Genomic DNA, 19,303 nt, shown 5'->3' with positions numbered 1-19,303 from the left:
TGCAGCACCCGCTGTAGACCTGGGGATGCTGATTGAGGGGCATTGGACCGTAGATTCAGGAACGTAGTGTGAATGTGAAGAACTCTTACAGGCCAGTTTTCATTAATATGATCTTACTGATAACAAAGAATATATGTGTAGGAAATCCCCCTATATTCTTGAGCCTGTAGTACTTGAATATATTTTTCTTGTGACCTGCCATCTTGGTCTCTGGCTTTCCCATTCTCACTCTTTCTCCTTCCCCCCATTTTCACGTCAACCCAAGCAGATGGGGAAAGGAAGAAGTACATGTGGCTAATTGTCCTGCGTCTCATCCATTTATCTTCATTCCAGTTAGACTCCGCTTCATAGCATGATATTTTCTGACATTATACACAAAGTCCAGTACCCTTCACGGGCTTGAGTTTCCAGGGCTCTGCCTGCAGGATCCTTGTAGAAGTACAAGCACATACTCATGGGCTGCAAATAGCAGGCTGTGTGTGTGTGCTTCCCACAGAAGCAGCGGTTCCGGGTACAGGGGAGAGTAGCCAAATGACATTTTGTCTGTTCGTTCTTCCTTCCTTCCTTCCTTCCTTCCTTCCTTCCTTCCTTCCTTCCTTCCTCTCTCTCTCTCTCTTTCTCTTTCTCTCTCTCTCTTTCTCTTTCTTTTTCTTTCTTTCTTTCTTTTTTTTCCCCCCAACAAGTTTGAGTTCTAAAAAGTTGATATTTAAGCCCAAGGACTGAACATTCACGTTTGCTTGGAGAATTGGAGCTTAAATCGTGTATGATTTGTCAGTGACGGAGACAAAGCCCCTAAGAGTTCCATCCAGAACTCATTTCATTAACGATGCTGAGGTGATAGCGAGTCAACAAGAAGGAAGACTGTTTACACTGGCTTAATTGCTCCGTTGACTGGAAGTATCAGCCAGCTGAGTATAGGGACCATATCAAGTCCAACACCTACCTCTGCTCCTTTTCTGCTCCCCATTGCACCCCCAGAACTTTTTTTCCAGCATAAAGTGTGAACTTCCAGTGTTGGTCATGTGTGTGTGTTATGAACCTGTGTATTTGCCCACGAGCAGCACTAAAGGCCTAGTTTATTCAGAGCTGTTGTCAGGTTGTGCAGGATTCCTCAGATGCAAATGCAGACCCAAATAGAACCCCCTTGTGCAATCAAAGGCAGTGTATTCTAAGGATTTTGCAGTGATTCGCAGAACTCCACATCAGGTCAGGGATTATATAAGGCCGACAGGATTTTCCCTCCCTGCCCTTGTTCTTTGTTTCTTCCTAAGTCCAGCTTTCTAGTTCTCACTGCCGGTTGACTTTCTCCACATGGTGAAAAACATAACTGCATGTGGCTGCAGGTTTGGGCCTTTTTATAACTTCAGGCACAAGAGGGAGATGCCTGTTCTGCATCCTGGTGTCCGAGGAAGGCGGTTCAGACTTCTCAGCTGTCACAAGGGCAGTGGGGTCACGTGAGAATTGGCAGCTCTGAGGGGCACATGGAGTGCATTTGGGGGAGCAGGAATCCTTAACAAGAAGGGGAAAGTGCTCTTCCCCAAAGAAGAGGGTGGTGCCTTCAGGTTCCCAGAAGACTAGGTGTCTGCTGGTGTTGTTCTTGTGCATTCCTGGGGATTTACCATGGGTCGGAACATCTATTTTAAATGACTTGGCAGACTTAACTGTAATCTTAGAGCTTGTATTTTTTTTTTTCTTCCGGCTTCTTGTCACCTACAAGCTTTAATGATTATTATTCTTCAGCAGGCATGTTCTAGCACCTCTTACTCATTTGTCACATTGAGCTTAACAAAATTAAAAAGTCCAGTGAGAAGACCCCATCTCTAAGACAACAGAGGCCGAGCTGTCGGCTCCCCGTCATTTTTGTAATCCGGAATCTCTGCTGCCAGGATTATGTTCAGCTCCTCTGTAATCGCTCTGTGTAGTCGGAAGCAGTAAGACTGCTTTGCAGGGGCTCTTGGGAAACATGGCACAGGTGAAGGAGTGCAGTCTCTTGCTCATGTCCATCTAGGTAAGTAATCCTAATCCCACAGAAAAGGAAAAACTTGGGGTGTGAAGATTTGATAACGACCTGGGTACATTCTGAATCCATTACAAATAAAGTTCTCAGTAGTCTTTTTCGTGCTTTGCAGAATATTATTTCCTCCCAGCACTCAGTATCTGTCTCTAGCCCTGCCTTTTGCCAGGATTTAGGATTAAAAGGTAGAATCTGCAGGCCAGCTAGGCCTGCCAATGATTGTTGTTTCCATGGAAACTGTTGGAGGCCCCTCAATTAAAGCTGCCCCTGTAGGCCGGACAGAGTAAAAGTATGAAAATAAGTTTGTCTGTGAAGCCAAATACTCATCCTCCAAATTAAACCCAGAGAAGACAGATGATCCAGGAATCTACTGACAATTGAGGTCATTTTTTGTTTTTTAAGATTCTGTTTATTTGTCAGAGAAAGAAAGCACAAGCGGGGTGGGGGGTGACAGGCAGAGGAAGAAGCAGGCTCCCCGCTGAGCAGGGAGCCTGATGCGGGACTCGATCCCAGGACCCTGGGATCCTGCCCTGAGCTGAAGGCAGACACTTAATCAACTGAGCCACCCAGGCACCCCAGAGATCATATTTTTTTTGTAGCCTTTTGGGGTGTAGCTCGGTGTTTGAGACCTAGGTGTGTGTGTTGGTTGGCTGACTTGCTTTGCCAGAGTTGCCCAGATAATTGTCTCTTTTATCTATGACCTCTTTGTGTCCAGCCATAGCTCATGGAAGAGTGTTTGGGAACAATCTGATCTTTGCTCAGACTTAAGTGTGAGTCACAAAAAGCCCATTAGAAATGGGTGAAATCATAGAATGGTCTTAAAGTTGGAAGGAACCTAAAGGTCATTAAGTCCCAATGTCCCATCGAATTTGGGAATCCCTCTTACGGCACAACCACAGAGGCTCACGGCTTTGGCTCTCCTGTGAGCCCTGCTGCTATCAGAAAGGCCTCTTTGTGATCCAGCCAACGTCTCTTCCTGTCCCTTCCACCCCTGCTGCCTCTTTTTGGTGCCAGGGAAATGGAGTCTCCTTCTCTCATAGTTAAGTTAACTCTTTAAGTTTTAAGAATGTTATTGTGTACCCTCCAGCGTCATCTCCCCCACCCCCCATATCCCTCCCCAGAGTATTCCTAATTCAGAGCTTGGAAATCTAAGAATCACAAGACTGGATCAAACCATTGGTCTAAGCAGTCTCATAAAGGGTGTGGTTGCGTTTGTGACGTCACCTCAGAAGTTAGTGAATACACCCTACATTCCTAACTGCTTTTCTCATCTCTCAACCCTTCATCTGTGACTTTATTAAAACCTTTGGCCTTTCCTGTGAGGTTTAAATTGTACATTTTAAGAGTTCTTTATTTCTCATATGTGTTCTATATATTAATATCCTATTATTGTTTTTAAGTTAGTGCCCCCACCCCCCTGCAAAAGAAACAAAAACCCAACAAACAAAAGATGTTTTTGTCCAAATGATCCTACAACCTTAAAATGAATTAAAACTTAAAACTCCTAAACTCAGGTGTTGGTCCATGCTGACTGGGAAGTGCTGGGAAGCAAATAACATGGTTTCCATTTGGTGGGCAGAGAACCCTGAGGTAGACAGTCTGTTCTAGTTTCAGAAAGTCAATAAATAGCTGTGTGACCTCCAGCAAGTCACCAAGCCTCTCTGGGTTCCATTTTACTTAAGGTATAAAATCAGATAAATAATTTCTGTTCTTTCAGGTTATTGGGAGTGGTTTGAAAAAAATGATTTAAGACTTCACAGCAAGCTATACCATGATACTCTGGGATATTTTGAGAGTTCAAAACAAATATAAGAAAATAAAATATTGATGATACTGGGTATTCAAGACTCCTGTACATTTACAGTTTCAAAGTAACAGTAGTCTGTCTCTATAGGAATGAATAGCAGTATGTACCTTGAATTGTAGAGAAAAAAAATCTCATCATTTCTAACATAGGCTCTGGGTGGTATTTGACATAGTATCACGGTTGAGGGAGAAATTATTTTTGTAAAAAAAATAGCATGTTCATAGAGAAATGAAAGCACTCTGGGTTCCTTTGGCAGGAGAATAAAAGGGTGGAAGGCCAGGGAGTAACTTTGGATTTGTGAATCATTTAAATCTCAGCTTTAAAAAAAAAAAAAAACGTGGTAAGGAAATACCCCTAAGAAGTCAATGTGAGACTGCCATCAGCCAAACCACCCAAGTGGGCTTTGGGGATCTGAGCCTGATAGGGTCTCCTGTGAAGCTCGAGGGTGGATCCTGAGGCATGGTTTTTTCCCTGGAAAACTTTCCGGGGCTTGTGACTGGGACTGGCCACTGTGTCAGCCTGAAGCATCTAGCTCTGCCCTTATTCCCTAAGAAATGCCACAGGCTTGTAGCAGGCACTTGTCTGACACCTGCATGCCCTGGGCACTGAAAGGTGACCGCTCTTCCTAGGTGTTGGGAAGTGTGTTTTTCTTGCACACAGTTTTTTGCCTATGACCACTTATATTTGGGACATAGAAAACAAAGGTAACGTCCACATCTTCTCCCTATGGGGTCTGATGACAGTCTCTTGGGGTCATTTCTTTGCTTTATTCGGTTTTGCCAAAAATACGAACCCATCTAGACCTTGCAAAGAAAGTAGGTTTTTCTGGTGGTTTTTAAAATTAATTGATTGATTGATTTGCAGTGTTTCTTGAGAATCGGTCATACCTAATAATCCGATTACCTCTGAAGTTTTTCTTTGCGAGGGGGAAAAGACAATTGTAATAATCTTTCCATGTTGAAAAACTGCCCCTGCATCCTGGTGCCCTGTTGTGTTTGCTTCTCTGTCTCCAGGGAGTTCTGTCCAACATCTCTTCCATCACCGATCTCGGCGGCTTTGACCCAGTTTGGCTCTTCCTCGTGGTGGGAGGAGTGATGTTCATTTTGGGATTCGCAGGGTGCATTGGAGCACTACGGGAAAACACATTCCTTCTCAAGTTCGTGAGTATCCCCTTCTGCCTGCCGGCCGAGGGCCAAGCTGCCGTCCTCCTGCAGGAGGACACCCTATCTATAGGCGAGGTGGCTCTGCCACAGGCGCAGTGAAGATATGGCCCAGCTAATGCTTTCCTTTCAGGAGAACTCTCTAGATCACCGCCCATCTGCCCCTCCATGCTTCCTCAATAATGTAAGTACCACGCCCAACCCATGCCATCTGTGGAGATTTTGTACGGATATATCAGGATTTTGCATTCCAATCCCTCAAATGCCTTTAGACTAAAGTAGGTATATGTATAGTTTTCTTCTTTGAGGTGTTTTTTTCCTCTTCTTTTAAGCACATAGTCAGTAGGGAGCTGTTCATACAGTTGGTTTAGAAAAACCAGACATCAACCCAGTGGCTGTGGCCTGTTCAGATGAAATCTGTTAAGAAATAGGTTTCGGTGAACATGGAGAAACAGCAAGGGGCACATCTTCTTCTCTGCCAGTCCAGAGTTTTCCTTTTGTATGATCAGCATAATTTTTAGATCCCTTGCAGGGAGTTGGGTGTGATCACTGTCAGCATGAGTATTTCTGGAGGAGGAGTTTTATCGGGGGCAGATAAGTAATAAAAGGAGAGAATGCGAAGTGAAAGCCTTTCCTTTGGAGAGTCCTTCCAGAGGAGAACGGAATGGCCTGTGTTTCCATGTATGTATCCGGAACAGGTTTGGAAAGTGTAGCCAAAGGTCAGCTGAATATGCCGGTCCGTGTGGAGCTTGGCATTGTGGTGGGCATCCGTGTCCATGTTCTCTGTGCGGCAGCGTCCACTCCCCTTTCCAAACACAGGGAAAGGATGAAAAAAAAAAAATCCACCTTCCTGTGGTGAGGAAAGATGGTGGGATTTCTAGACGGTGAATTAGTGTCCTCTCACCTGTTCCTAGAATCCTGCTCAACATCGTCCAGGGACATCTTCGTTTAAAACTAGAGCATGTCACCAGTCTCCATAGCTGGGGGCGGGGGCGGGGCGTGCTTCTCTTCCCCCGCATTGCTGCCACATCATCCTCTGGCATTTTTCTTGAATATCCCTAAAGAGTGTGGACTCACCATACCGCCCCCAGGATAGCCCGTTTCTTCGAATTTGGGCCGCCCTGGTGCAGATGAGGTTTTGACGAATCTAACCTGAAAAGTCCTATGTTTAACCTGCAGGTTTACATGACTCTGTGGTCAGGGAGACTGAGGGATCCTTGCTCCTCCGTACAATTGAATGAGCAGTTGGCTCTCTGTTCTGTATACATTGGTCTGTGGTGGGAGCAGCTGGTTTCCCAACACTCCATTGGCCTTATGCCTTACCTCCTAGTTCCCCCTTTTAAACATACACACACAGTTACTTCATTGCCCACCTAATCAAAGACCTGTGGAGTCCCCAGGAGAGCTTTGCCCCCGATCCTCACCTGCCAACCTGCCAGTCTTCTTGGCACGAGATCCTTCTAAATGTGTGGGCTCCCCTCACTCAGCTTTTCTATAGCCTCATCGGGCCCCAGATAATACTTAACCGCTTGCCACTGTTTTATCGGTTTCAGCCTCCATGCCCTCAAATATGGGATCCCCTTTAATGTGATTTACTTGAATATAGTTCAGTTTATGAGAGTAGTCCCTTTAATATAATTTATCGTGTTTGTCGTACAGGCAGAAATAGATCCATGTCTCTAAATCAGCACCTTAATTTATAAAGTTCCATGTTGGAAATGAAGAAAATTGTATTGTTTCTTGGCTTTTGAAAATCACAGATAATATTTAAAATGGCCTCTCTGTTTAGTACAAACAATGAAAACTGGCCCAGAATATTCTTTGAGCAGGAGCTATGAAGTAGGTAGGAAGTGAATGTCAACATGCCTCTAACAGCCCCCGAGATCTGATGCTGCAAGGCTATGAGATTTGCTGAGGGAAAGTCTGAGAGCTAAGATAGTGTGAAATGGAAATGGAGCCTCCTGGTCGACTGAGACCCTAAGTCAGTTTCTGCACCTTTGGAAATGGGGGAAATGAGGTCACCCAGGGCACACAGGTTTCTGCCAAATAATTCGATAAGAATTGAATTTGAACTCAGTTTTTGATCTATATATCATATAGCATTAAGAGAAACTTTACCAGGGTAACTGGAAAATGAGCTTGCCTAAACTTTGCGGTGGCAAGAACAAAAATCGAATTAAAATCCCGCGTGACTTCTGTGGTGGCATTTTGGGTGCACATGCATGTGAGCTAGCTATGATTTTTCTCGTTCGTATAGCATGATAACTTTTGTATTTCTGTACCTAATAAAGGGAGGGGAGTTGTTTTATCCTGGGGGGTAGGCATTGAGTAAAAGTGATCTTTTTTTTCCCCTGTCCTTTTTTTCTAGATTGAGGAAATCTTACTTTGAAATTATTGGTACCGCTGATGATAGTTTAAATCCTCTTTCTACTGAATTCACCAAGGAGAGATAACCAGGAGGAGGTCTCTGGAACCTGAAGGGCTGAGCTCTCGAGGGTCTAGAATTAGAGCCCAAACCTTGGAGTCCTAGACTTTGCCAGGCACTTACTTCTTTCTTCCACCCCTCCCCTCATGCCCACCCTTCCGGAATGGCACTTGGTGCCCTGGATAAACCCTGGCAGATATACGGAGATCTGATGTGGAACGGCTCCACCCCACTGCCCTCCCCCAAGCCCCACCCCCACAGCACAGAAGACCATGGGGTCTTTGGAGGCAGGATTGTATTTTACCCATCCTTGCTTCTGCCAAGCCCACCAAATCCAAGACCTGATCTGTTAGGGGTCCTTCAGATGTTTGCTGGAGGAATTAACATCTTTTTTTTTTGTTTTAATAAATAACTCTGCGGTGTCCTTTGCACCACTCCTCCAGCACATTTTTCTCTTGGTTGGCTGCTGGGTGTCTGCTTGCTGAGCGGAGAAACAGACAGCTTCGGCCCCCTCTGCCTCCTCAGCCGCTCGCATCCCGTAGCCTCCATGGGCTCTGCTGCACACCTGTGGCCCCGGTGGCTCCCTTTCTGTCCATGTCACCAGAAGCTGGCCTGGTCCTTTACAGCCTCATTTCTCATAATCTGTCTCAGCAAAAAAGTTGGGAAAGAGTAAGAGTGTGGGGGTGAGAGGGAGTGGAAGGAACCGTGGGCGTGAACGGTACGTTGATGAAGGGCTCTTCTGAGTCTTCAAGATGAAAGGGAGATTTCTCCAGATTTATGGGCAGTCACCACGTTACCTGTGGCCCCAGCCTTCCCGTGTAAATTCTTGTCCGCGTCAGCCAGAAGTCTGCCTTTGGCTGCGGGTTGATGTTATTTAAAATCTTCCGAGACTGGTATTTACAAAGAAGGGTGAGCCCAGCTAGTGTTCCTAAGAAAACTTTCACCCCAGTTTTCATGATGGGAAATGATTTTCATGTCTTCGTCACCCCCGCCCCCGACACACACACACTTCCTCTTTGACCGCCTTGTCTAAGATGAACACATCTGCCATTTTACCCCCTAAGGTAGTTGCAAAGGGGATTTAAAGCAGTGTCTAAATCCAAAAAAAAAAAAGGAATGTATTGCATACGGAATCAAGGCCATAGTAACAAATGACAGTCGATCTTAAAGTACTGGGTTAGCTTCTCTTTCAACATTAGGAGAGCTTACTAGGGGTAGGGGCGGGTCGTTGTTCAAGAGTCTGGCGGTGCATGAATCCAGAGGTCATTAGGCCTTAATGTGGGTCTAATGAGAAATTCCTTTTATCCATGTTTGCTTATAGGCTTTGTTGTTTAATTACCAAATGGACCACCAGAGCCCTTAAAATGTGATTATGAACGATTTTTAAAAAAAATCCTTTCTTGGAGTGTAATATTCTGTTAATGAACCTTAAGAAACTGAAGATTATCTGCTTTGGACGTGTGTAACAACCCAATGTAATTACAAACTTTTTTAGAAGGGACCATTTATAACTATATATGATCAAAATAGCCCCTTTAACTGTTCTCTCTGTGTCTTTTGTCTTAGTTTTCTGTGTTCCTGGGAATTATTTTCTTCCTGGAGCTCACTGCTGGGGTTCTGGCATTTGTTTTCAAAGACTGGATCAAAGACCAGCTGTATTTCTTTATAAACAACAACATCAGAGCGTACAGAGATGACATTGATTTGCAGAACCTCATAGACTTCACGCAGGAATATGTAAGTTTAAATTTGGTTTATTTTTAAGTTAAAAGCCTTCTCGAGGAATGAACGTCACTCCTGGCTTCTGCCTGCGCCAGCTGGAACCTCCCTCTGACTTTGCCACATGGGTTTTTTTTGGTTGGTTTAGTTGTGTATGCATTATTTTCTAACCTGCTTTATGACTTCCATAGGAAATGTCCTATTTTCACTTATCTCAATTTCTACTAAGTCCGAGGGACAAAGAAAACCTCTTGAGCAACAAGATTATAAGCACACATGCTGTTTCCAATTGACATCTGCAGAATTTTGTTTTGCTGTAGGTGTAACGTGTTATGTAGTGTCCAGAGTGGATTCTTTCTTGCTCCTTGCCCCCTTTTTGGCCATCCTCCACCCTTCACGTCTCCTAACAATACAGTCAGCAATAGAATATTTGTCCACAAAGTTCCTAAAACATGCCTATCCAAATATTATAGCACACGCAGTTCCACGCGACCAGAAGTTGAGCAACTTCTAAGCCCAGGTGGGGCTTCTAACAAGTGAAGAATCTGCTCAGCAGAGCCGCCTCCGCCGCGCCCCCAGGTTTCCGAACGTCACTAGGTGATGTCCCCTGTCATGCAAATGAAGTCGCAGATGCCCCGTTTGACTCAAAATGGAAAATGGTATAAACAGGGGATCAGAAATAGAGATCTATGCCAAACTCTAATTAGCTAAGTGACCGTGGGCTAACAGAACCTTGACCTGTTTCCCCAGTTAGTAAAGTACAAATAATAGCAGCTACTGTTTAACTCATGCGAATGTTAGGACACTCTAATAAGATGTACGTGATTTTATATGAGGCTGAAGGTGTTACTGTCCTTGTGTGTTAAGGTCCTTATTTGCATGCCCTGAGAGATTGGACAGTGGTGTCTGTGACCTAAATGTCTGTGGCGGGACTGGAGGGCAAACAGAAGCCCAGGGGACCAATGGCTGTCTCTTGGTTGGACAGCTTTGCAGAGGGAGCTGGGGGTCCGCTTTGATAAAGGAGGAGACGGCTGCATCGGCACTTGCCCTGTGGGAGACCACGCTCCTTCGTTAGGTACTCAGAAGTGAGCGGAGTTGTGTTGCTTTGATTCAGCAGCATCCGTGACTGGCCCAGAGTGAGCTGCACCTCAGGTGTGAAATTAAGCCCTGCTTCATCTCCTCAGCAGACGTCACTGTCTTGTTAGGTCATAATGGATGCAAGCTCACATCTTGCCAAGTATTCTTGCTGACTAGTTTGCATGACAAATCTGATGAAGCTTTGTAGGCAGACCTCGAGATGCACAAGCCAAGCCCTTGGAGGACCAGATGAGTTGGAAGAACATGAGTATACACGTTCTCTTGAAATGCTGTCTGCTTTATATGGAAATACTGTTATTTCATGTGATTTTGTTTTTCTGTCACGGAGTGTAATGTTGTGAAGTAGCTCTTGGTCCTGAAAGCCTGAAAATGGTCAGGGCTTGATGTTTACCTAACTCAGAGAGGAGAGCTGGTAGGGGAGTGATGAAGGGGCCTCTGGAGCAGCCAGTCCTTGAACCAGGCCCTTCTGAGACTCACTGACTTCAACAGCTGATTTTATATATATTTTAATGAGAGGATGGAATTTTTTAAAGTTGAAAATGTAAATGCATGTTCTTAAAAAAAGTTCAGAGTAGTAACAGATATACAAAGAAAAGTAAGCCTTTAAAACTTTGGCACGTCATGAGTATGTTCACTATCTTCGTTGTGGTGATGGTTTCACAGTGTATACATATGTCAAATCTTATAAGATTGTACCCTTTATGTGCAGTTTATTGTATGTCGATTATACCTCGATAAAAAGGATTTTTACAAAATCATTAAGGCTGCAGAGACCACAATTTTTAAAAAAGTAAGCCTCTAGCTCTCTCACCCACAACCCCAGTTGCCTCCTTCAGACACTACCGTGGTTTGGTGTCTTGTTTACCCTTCTAGAATGTTCCTCCATGCACCCACGCCAAGCAGACCTTGCTTTGCTGTACAAACTCCTGCCCTGTCTGCCCTTCCAAGACCTAACACTGTGGGTCTCATCAGTCACTTAAATCAGATGCTAGCACATCCTTACAAATCTTGAGCCTTAGTCACTTTGAAGCTTCTGTAGGGCCCCTTTAGGTTTAGCTTGGTTTGATATAAATTCTGAGACAGAAGAGAAGCTCAGAGCTGGCAGAAGCTGGGTGGTGGTCGTTTGGCGGTTGTGAGTGTAGGCGCCTGGTCGCCTCCAAGTCGAGATGTTCTAATTCTCTCCTGTTTGCTCTAGTGGCAGTGCTGTGGGGCTTTTGGAGCTGATGATTGGAACCTAAATATTTACTTCAATTGCACAGATTCCAACGCAAGTCGAGAGCGATGTGGCGTGCCATTCTCCTGCTGCACTAAAGACCCTGCAGTAAGTGAATGCCTGCAGACTGCTGGCGGGGCCGGGGCTGGGGCGGGGGCGGGGGGTGGGGTGGGGGGGATGAACAGAGTGATTTTTTTTTTTTTTTCCTTGAAACCTCTTCTTACCTGCTTATGCCTAATTGTAGCTCCTAAAGAGGGCATAGTGCTCAGATCTTCCCAGTAGGAGTAATCATCGCTGACATGAATTTGGCAGCACACGCTGGTTCTTATTCTCAGCCTTCTTGTGAGTTGGCTCAATAAAGTTCGGAACATTCCTACTGGCAGTATCACCACCATCTTCCCTCTTTGGGTGAAACGCAGGCCCATGGAGGTTAAGTAACTTTCCCAAGTTCACATTGCTAGCAAGTGATGGAGCTGAGCTTTAGACCAAGGAAGCCTGCCTGAAGTGCCTGTTATTCCTTCCTCATAAGAGGGACGGGCTTAGGCGAGAGTTCTCGGCATTGCCTGGGAGGGCAGTGACCCTTTGCTTCCTGACTTGGTTCTGGGGGGAATCTTCGGGATACGACAAGAGTCTGAGGCGAGATAGGGCCAATCTCCTAGGGAGGAAGCCCACAGCTGCCTGGGCTCTTGGTTGGAATGATGATAGTAAGTGCTGTTTGCATTTTATTTAAGAAAAGAAAAAGCGTTAAACATGTTCATAACCCTTTCACCATGGGTTTGGTTGTGTTCTGGGTCACATCATGTGACTGGTATGTAGGGTGACATAAAATGCTAAGTGCCTTGTTATAAGGTAAAAGCTGGGAGTGAGGGTTAGAACAAGTGGGAGACTGCTTCTGCATGTGTCTATTCTACATTCTTCGGTCTCCCAGGCCATCGGTCCAGGCAGCCTACCCCAGACCACCCTTCTTGAAACCAGTCGGAGCCCAGTGGGTGCTAATGAGTTCAGTGGCCATTTCCCCGTGCAAAGTGGAGCATGTGGGGCTCTTTAAAAGGGGCCATGGTCTCGGTGTGGAGCAGGTAGTTCCCTGAGGGCTTCAGAGGGGTCTCTGGGCTCCTGGTCTGAAAGAGACTGAGAATCAGAAAGGACTGGGTGCCCCTGCTCTGAGACTTTGCCAGGAAGCCCACTTCTCCCACTGGCTCATGTCTTGCTTTCCTCCGAGGAGGGCTGACAGGCAGGAGGGTGCCCAGCACAGAGACCTGGGTGTCTACCCAGGCGGCCTTGCGCTGGCCAGCAGGTACAAACTGTTCTGTCTCCCACTCCTGCCCTGTGTTAACATTCCATCAGAAGAATTATGAAGAGTGTCAGAAGGCCTTATGCCTCCCCTTTCAACTACAGATACTCTGGGTAGAGATTTCGCATTCCACAAAGGCTGAGCTAATAAAATCCACCCCATACCCTGCAGAGGGGGAAAATAAACAAACCTAAAACAGGAGAACCCATGTTTCTGATAGGGCCTGTGAGACATCAGGGTATCTGCCCATGTGATATGTTGTTGGGACATTGTATTTTTTTTTTAATTATTAAAGTAATGCATTCTCATTGAAAAACCATTTAAATGATACAGAAGTATATAGATTAAAAAGTAGAAGTTCCCCCAAAAGAGCGTAAATGAAGATAGTCATTGTGCTCTTTCCCCATGGTTTTAACTATGTCTCCGTTTTCTAACCCCTGTAAGCCTCCTGAGGTGGTCAGTAACGCGCTTGCTATCCTTATATATTCTGAGCGTCAGTTTTCTTCTTCTGGAAAAGAGGGCATATTTTAATACCTACTTCTGAGGATTGTTATAATAATTACTTTGGATAAGGTATCAGAGTGTTTATTTAACCCGGTACGTAGGACATCTGCATGCCCGAGTCCGCATTCGATTAACGACGCTTAACAGGAATCTTCTGCTAAGTCTGAGGCGGGTTTCCTGTCTGTTGAGTGATTTTCACCTTTCTGTTTCCTTTCTCTACCAGGAAGATGTCATCAACACTCAGTGTGGCTATGATGCCAGGCAAAAACCAGTAAGTGGAATCTCATCTTGTCACTTAGCACAAAGGGTGTTGCAGGAGCTTTTGAACCTGCATGGTGACGCTGTGCTCTCCTCTTCCCTTGTGAAGGAAGTTGACCAGCAGATTGTAATCTACACGAAAGGCTGTGTGCCCCAGTTTGAGAAGTGGTTGCAGGACAATTTAACCATCGTGGCTGGTATTTTCATCGGCATTGCATTGCTACAGGTAAGACAAGGCTCCTTGATGGATGTCACAGGGAAATGATGCCCTGGGAGAGCACTCCCCATGACAGGAGCTCTGCTGAATCCCCTTAATGTCACGTTTTTAAGACACCTCGGAGGGCTGGGGAACAGACCTAAGCTATTTTGTTTCTATTTTATTTAAAGCCCTGATTTTAGATGCTACTATCCTGAAATACTTTAGGAAATCTTTTTTTCCTTTTCAAGATGGAGAAATTGATTGGGTCAGTAATGGGCTACTGGCATTCCAGTGTTCCCATGGCCCAAGTAATCACTGCCTTGTGACAGGTGGGGGAGACAGGGATGGTTGGAAGTAGATCCCAGTGGCAAGATTAAGACTTTTTTAGACAGTCATCCTGTGTCCCTTTCTCTCTCTGGACCACCTTGTCAAAGTGTTAGGGAAGGAAGCACCCACTTTTCCTCCTAAGCAGCCCCAAGAGCTGGGCTTTTTATCTTGGGGAGATATAATACTTTTCTTAGAGGGTCACAAATGGGGCACAGTGGTTGAAAGAAATTAAAGAAGACCTATATATATGGAAAGCCATTCCATATTCATAGATTGGAAGACTTAATATTCTTAAGGTGGCAGTACTCTTCAAATTGATCTACAGGTTCAGTGCAATCCCTATCAAAATTACAACTGCCTTTTTTTTTTTTTGCAAAAATGGACAAGGCCCATCCTAAAATTCATGTGGAAATGCAACGGACCCAGAATAGCAAAACAAACTTGAAAAAGAGCAAAGTTGGAGAACTCACACTTTCCGATTACAGACTTACTACAAAGCTGCAGTGATCAAGGTAGTACATAAGGTTGAACATACAGATCAGTGGAATAGATTTGAAAAGTCAGAAATAAGCCCTACCCCTAAGGTCAGTTGATTTTTGACAAGGGAACTAAGACCAGTCATTAGGGAAAGAATAGTCTTTTCCACAAATGGCACTGGACCAACTGTATATCTGTAGGCAAAAGAACGAATTTGGACCCCTACCTCACACCATATATAAAAAATTAACTCCGACTAGATCAAAGACCTAAATTTAAGAGCTAAAGCTATAAAAAACTCTTTGAAGACAGTGTACATGTAAATCTTTGTGGCCTTGGATTAGGCAGCATTTTCTTACATATGATACCAAAAACACAAGCAACCAAAGGGAGTAGGTAAGTTGGATTTCATCAAAATTTAAACTTCTGTGCTGAAAAGGATACTATTAAGAAAGAGAAAAGACAATCCACAAAATGAGAGAAAATATTTGCAAATCATTATGTCTGATAGGGGGTTTGGTGTCTAGAATGTATAAAGAACGACTCAACAATAAAAAGACAAACTCAATTTAAAGATGGCCAAAGAATTTGAATCAGATATATCTCCAAAGAAAGTACAAATAGCCAATAAACTCATGAAAAGATGCTCATCATTGGATGTTAGAGAAATTCAAATTGAAACCACACTTCACACATACTAGGATGGATATAATTAAAAAGGAAGACAATAACAAATGTTGGCAAGAATGTGGAGAAATGGGAACCGTTGTACATTGCTAAAGGGAATGAAAACTGTAGTCACTGTGGAAAAGAATTTGGCGCTTCCTCAAACTTAAATGGAGTTCACATAAGACCCAGCAATTCCACTCCCAAGGGAATTGCAGATCTGTTCACCAAAAAGTTGTACACGGACATTCACAGCAGCACTATTCATCATAGCCAAAAAGTGGAAATAGTGTGCCCATCAACTGATGAAGGATAAACAAAATGTGGTTTATCCATCTAGTGGAATCTTATTCAAGCCACCAAAAGGATTGAACTACTGGTACCTGCTACTATATGGATGAACCTTGAAAACATTTTGCTGTGTGAACCCAAAAGCCCACATATTATATGATTCTATTTATATGAAATGTCCAAAATAGGCAAATCCTAGAGATTGAAAGTAGATTAGTGGTTGCCAAGGATGGGGGAATGGGAATGCCTGCTAATGGGTACGGAGTTTCTTTTCAGCATTATGAAATGTTCTGGAATTAGATAGTGGTGATAGTTGCACATCCTTGCACGTATACTAAAAATCACTAAAGTATAGACTTGAAAAGGACATATTTTATAGTATATGAATTATTTGTCAATTTAAAAAATCAGAGATAAGGAAAAGGGGATTCACTGGCCAGGAAGAAGCCTACTGAAGTTGAGTTTCACTGACTCTCTTTTCCTTCCTTTCTCAGATTTTTGGGATCTGCCTGGCTCAGAATTTGGTTAGTGATATTGAAGCTGTCAGGGCTAGCTGGTAGAGCCCTGCGTCACTGCTGTAAGACACTGGACCGACCCAGCCTTCCTGACCCTCCAGCGTGCCCAGCCGAATCCACGCTGCAATCCCACGTGATGGAACTGCCGAGAACTTGGTTTTGGGCGGGTACAACTGGGAAATGCTGCTCACTGACAGAATTAAAAAGATAACCAGTATGAAAGTCGTTGCGCCGTGAATCTCTACTGTAGCCATGAATTTATGGTTGGTTGGATACTTACCAAAAAAGAAAAAAAAAAGGGAGGGTGAGGGACCCAGATGTGCTTGAATTTGTGGAACACACAGTCTTGTTCTCTCCTTCAGTGATCGGAGGGCTGGGAGAGGCGGTTTTTGCTCTTCGTCACACCTTGAGGGGACTTTCTGGTCTGTGGCCTAAAGAAGTGCATCTTTTCCAAAACTCAACCCCTTACCTGGGAGGGCTGTGGTTTTTTTGTGTTTTTGTTTTTGTTTTTGTTTTGGCATCCCTTCACTGTACATTTCAGGAACCTGTTACAACTATCACCCCAAGAGGAAAACAGCTTGTCTTTGGGTTCAGATGTTGTGATCGCATTCACAAGTCATGTGGGTGGGCACGCCTGGTCTCTCCTGGAGTGTCTTTTTCAGGAGGAGTTGTGTATTCCATGTGCATGGAGTAAGGGGCATTGGAACATTTCATGAGGCTGAATTTTAGCAGGACAGATCGTTGTTCTATGTAGGCCTGAGCTGTATCTATCAGTGAAATTCAAGGAGAACATGAGGTTAATGAAGAGGTATTAATTAATATCCCTCACCCCAGCCCACCAAATTAGTTGTTGGATTCTTTGGAAACTGGAATACTCTGGGTTTTGTCCTGCTTTTTTGTGTGTGTTTTTGTTTTGGTCTCCCAGAAGTGAGAGCTAGGAAAACGGTTTCTCTTAACGTGTTTTTTTACTCCGCTCGAATATTAATTTGTTTGGTATACTCTCCCTGCATGATCTGTGAATCTGACTCTACCAGCCCCTTTTCCTGCCATCTTTCCTACAAGCATTTATAAACGTTACTTGGTCCGCGTTTATTTCTTGGGCTCACTGCCGTGAGAGGTGTGGCGTGTCCTCCCTGGCTGGGAAGGGACCGGCCTGCCGTGCCGTCGCAAATGCTTTCACGGACTCAACAATCCCTTGACCCCGTCCAGTCTTCGGGCCCTGGTCTGCAGCACCCTCCGCCCCCTTCTCTTGGAATGGAATTGAATCTAATTCCGAAACAGTGTTGACGCAATCAGAAAACTTCTGTTTTGTTTTGTGTTTTTTCTCATTCTGGTTTTAGTTTGCTTTTATTAAAAAAAGAAAAAAAAAAACAAAAACAAAAAAGCAAAAGTGCATGGCCAGAGCTCCTTCTGTTCTCATAGTGCAGACTAACCAGCAGGATGGTAACAAAGCACAAATACTTTGGAGGGAAGTGCATCGATGGGGCAATTGTTCTGTGACCCAAGGTGGCACCACTTCCAGGTGCTGCCACTCACGCCTGTCCCCACTAACGTGGGGAGGGATGAATTTTGCCCCCAGATTTGATTCCAGCTGGTTTCTACCAGGATGTCCCTCTCCTGGGGAGCAGATAATTAGCCTGTGGAATGCTAGGAAAATCACAGGTGTATTTTGTGGTGATGACCCACTTGCCAACACAAAACTGCATCCTTGCCAGCGAGCATGCTTTGTGGAAACTTAGCAAGGTTTTCTATTTTAGCCCCATGTTGCATCACTGCAGCTGATGAACGTGTTAATCTGCTCAGAGAAAGGACGAATATTCTTTGAAAATTATCTCCAGAGTGTGGGTGTATGTATGACTGCATGTGTGTTTTTGTGTCTCTGTATAGTTAGAGATGTTCGTTCCACATTCCGGCTGTAAGATGATTTTGTGTCATCTCTGCCCCCATGCAGTTGTCATTCTGTAATGTCATTCCAACATGGAGAAGACTTGAGCCCTGCAGTTGGCACTCTTGTCTCTTTTTTTTATTACCTCATTCTCCAGTGAACTCCATCTGACCAGTTGATTCAGAATCAGGCAAGATTCCCTCCCTTTGGCACATCCAGTGAAAGGCCAAACAGCAAGTCCAAGTGAGTTCTAAATTTTAATTAATCACCCTTTATTTTTTACACTTGAGAGTGGTTGTAATTAAGGCTGTCATTAATAAACTGGTTCTACCTTACCTGGAGTTATGTCTTTCTTCATTACCTGTCTTGGAATTGCAGAATTCTCTAATTCAGTGGTTCTCAGACTTTAGCATGCATCGGAATCAAATGGAGGGCTTGTTGAAACCGATTACTGTGTTTGCCCCAACCCCGGAATTTCTAACTTAGTCGGTCGGGGTGGGGCGCAAGAATGTGCCTTTCCGGACAAGTTCCCAGGTGATGCTGTTGCTGTGTCTTGGAGGCACAGTTTGAGAAGCATCGCTCTGATCAGTTCTCTAAGGGGGAAAGGAACCTTTGGGGGTTTGGGAGGGAAGGGTCCCTTTGTGCCTGCTGGATGCAGAGAGAGAGCTGGGTATATCAGAAATCTGTCCCTGAGGTCACTGTCTGATGGTCGCGATCACCTGGGGACCATGTAGGACATGAGTGATCTGGCCTTGCCCATCGCGGTTTTGGAGTGGGGGAGCCAGAGCCTTTGTTTTTAAGAAGCTCCCATTAAAAAATTTAATACACAGTGAGATTCAGGACCCATTATTTTGGTAATATTCACAACATTTTTTCTAAGAAAATAATTTCTAGTAGTCCCTGAGAACAAGAATCTTAACCCATTTGAGAAGAGCCAACATAAATGTCCTTTCCTTTTGAATTATCACTGTAGAAAGACTTTATAAAACTATTAAAGACTTTTTTCAAAGATCAAATGAGAACAAAATTTTAAGGTTCATACAGTATTCTCAGGCCCAAGTATGTCCCGAGACTTTGAGAAACATTTTACCTCATTTCCCTGGATATTTGAGACCAAAATATTATTTTGACTTTAAAGAAATTGGTCAGCGGCAATTGGAGATAAGCAATACCTAGTGAGGTCTCTTAGCACAGCTAAGATTATCTACCTATGTGAGGAAATTGGCCCTCCTTGCTCACAGCAAACCACAGCACACCAGGCCAACAAAGAAAAATTACAGCTCAGAGGTAAAAGGATGCTTTGTCGACAAAACTCAAAACTTACAGGAAGTTTCTTCCCTGTTTAGAAGGTAGACTTTGGAGGATGGTTATTAAGTTTCTCCTTATCTCTATTGTTTGGTTACAACAAACATCATTGCTTCCATGATTTAAAAATACCTAATACGGTTTTTAAA

General features: G+C 44.2%; 1 protein-coding gene across 10 annotated transcripts in view; it reads left to right on the top strand.

Annotated features, from left to right (window-relative positions):
* Positions 1-18,184, top strand: part of TSPAN5 (tetraspanin 5) — a 169,045-nt gene extending 150,861 nt beyond the window's left edge. For 4 of the 10 annotated variants that reach the window (XM_073892000.1, XM_073892003.1, XM_073892005.1 and 1 more), the window contains 8 exons: positions 4,835-4,981; positions 5,115-5,165; positions 8,973-9,143; positions 11,419-11,544; positions 13,455-13,502; positions 13,599-13,715; positions 14,403-14,527; positions 15,944-18,184. In XM_073892000.1, coding sequence (XP_073748101.1) covers positions 4,835-4,981; positions 5,115-5,165; positions 8,973-9,143; positions 11,419-11,544; positions 13,455-13,502; positions 13,599-13,715; positions 14,403-14,522 — 780 coding nt within the window. In that variant the 3' untranslated portion in view covers positions 14,523-14,527; positions 15,944-18,184. Of the gene's footprint in view, positions 1-1,740; positions 2,009-2,052; positions 2,397-4,834; positions 4,982-5,114; positions 5,166-8,972; positions 9,144-11,418; positions 11,545-13,454; positions 13,503-13,598; positions 13,716-14,402; positions 14,528-15,943 lie in introns of those variants that run through there. The other 6 variants (XM_073892006.1, XM_073892007.1, XM_073892008.1 and 3 more) reach the window with 5 other exon arrangements.
* The last annotated feature ends 1,119 nt before the right edge of the window (positions 18,185-19,303 follow it).

This window comes from Callorhinus ursinus, unplaced genomic scaffold, assembly GCF_003265705.2.
Source record: "Callorhinus ursinus isolate GAN/ISIS: 27379988/994484 unplaced genomic scaffold, GSC_fseal_2.0 scaffold4, whole genome shotgun sequence".
In the NCBI taxonomy this organism is placed as follows: Eukaryota; Metazoa; Chordata; class Mammalia; order Carnivora; family Otariidae; genus Callorhinus; species Callorhinus ursinus.
This window is presented reverse-complemented; position numbering and strand designations above follow the sequence as displayed.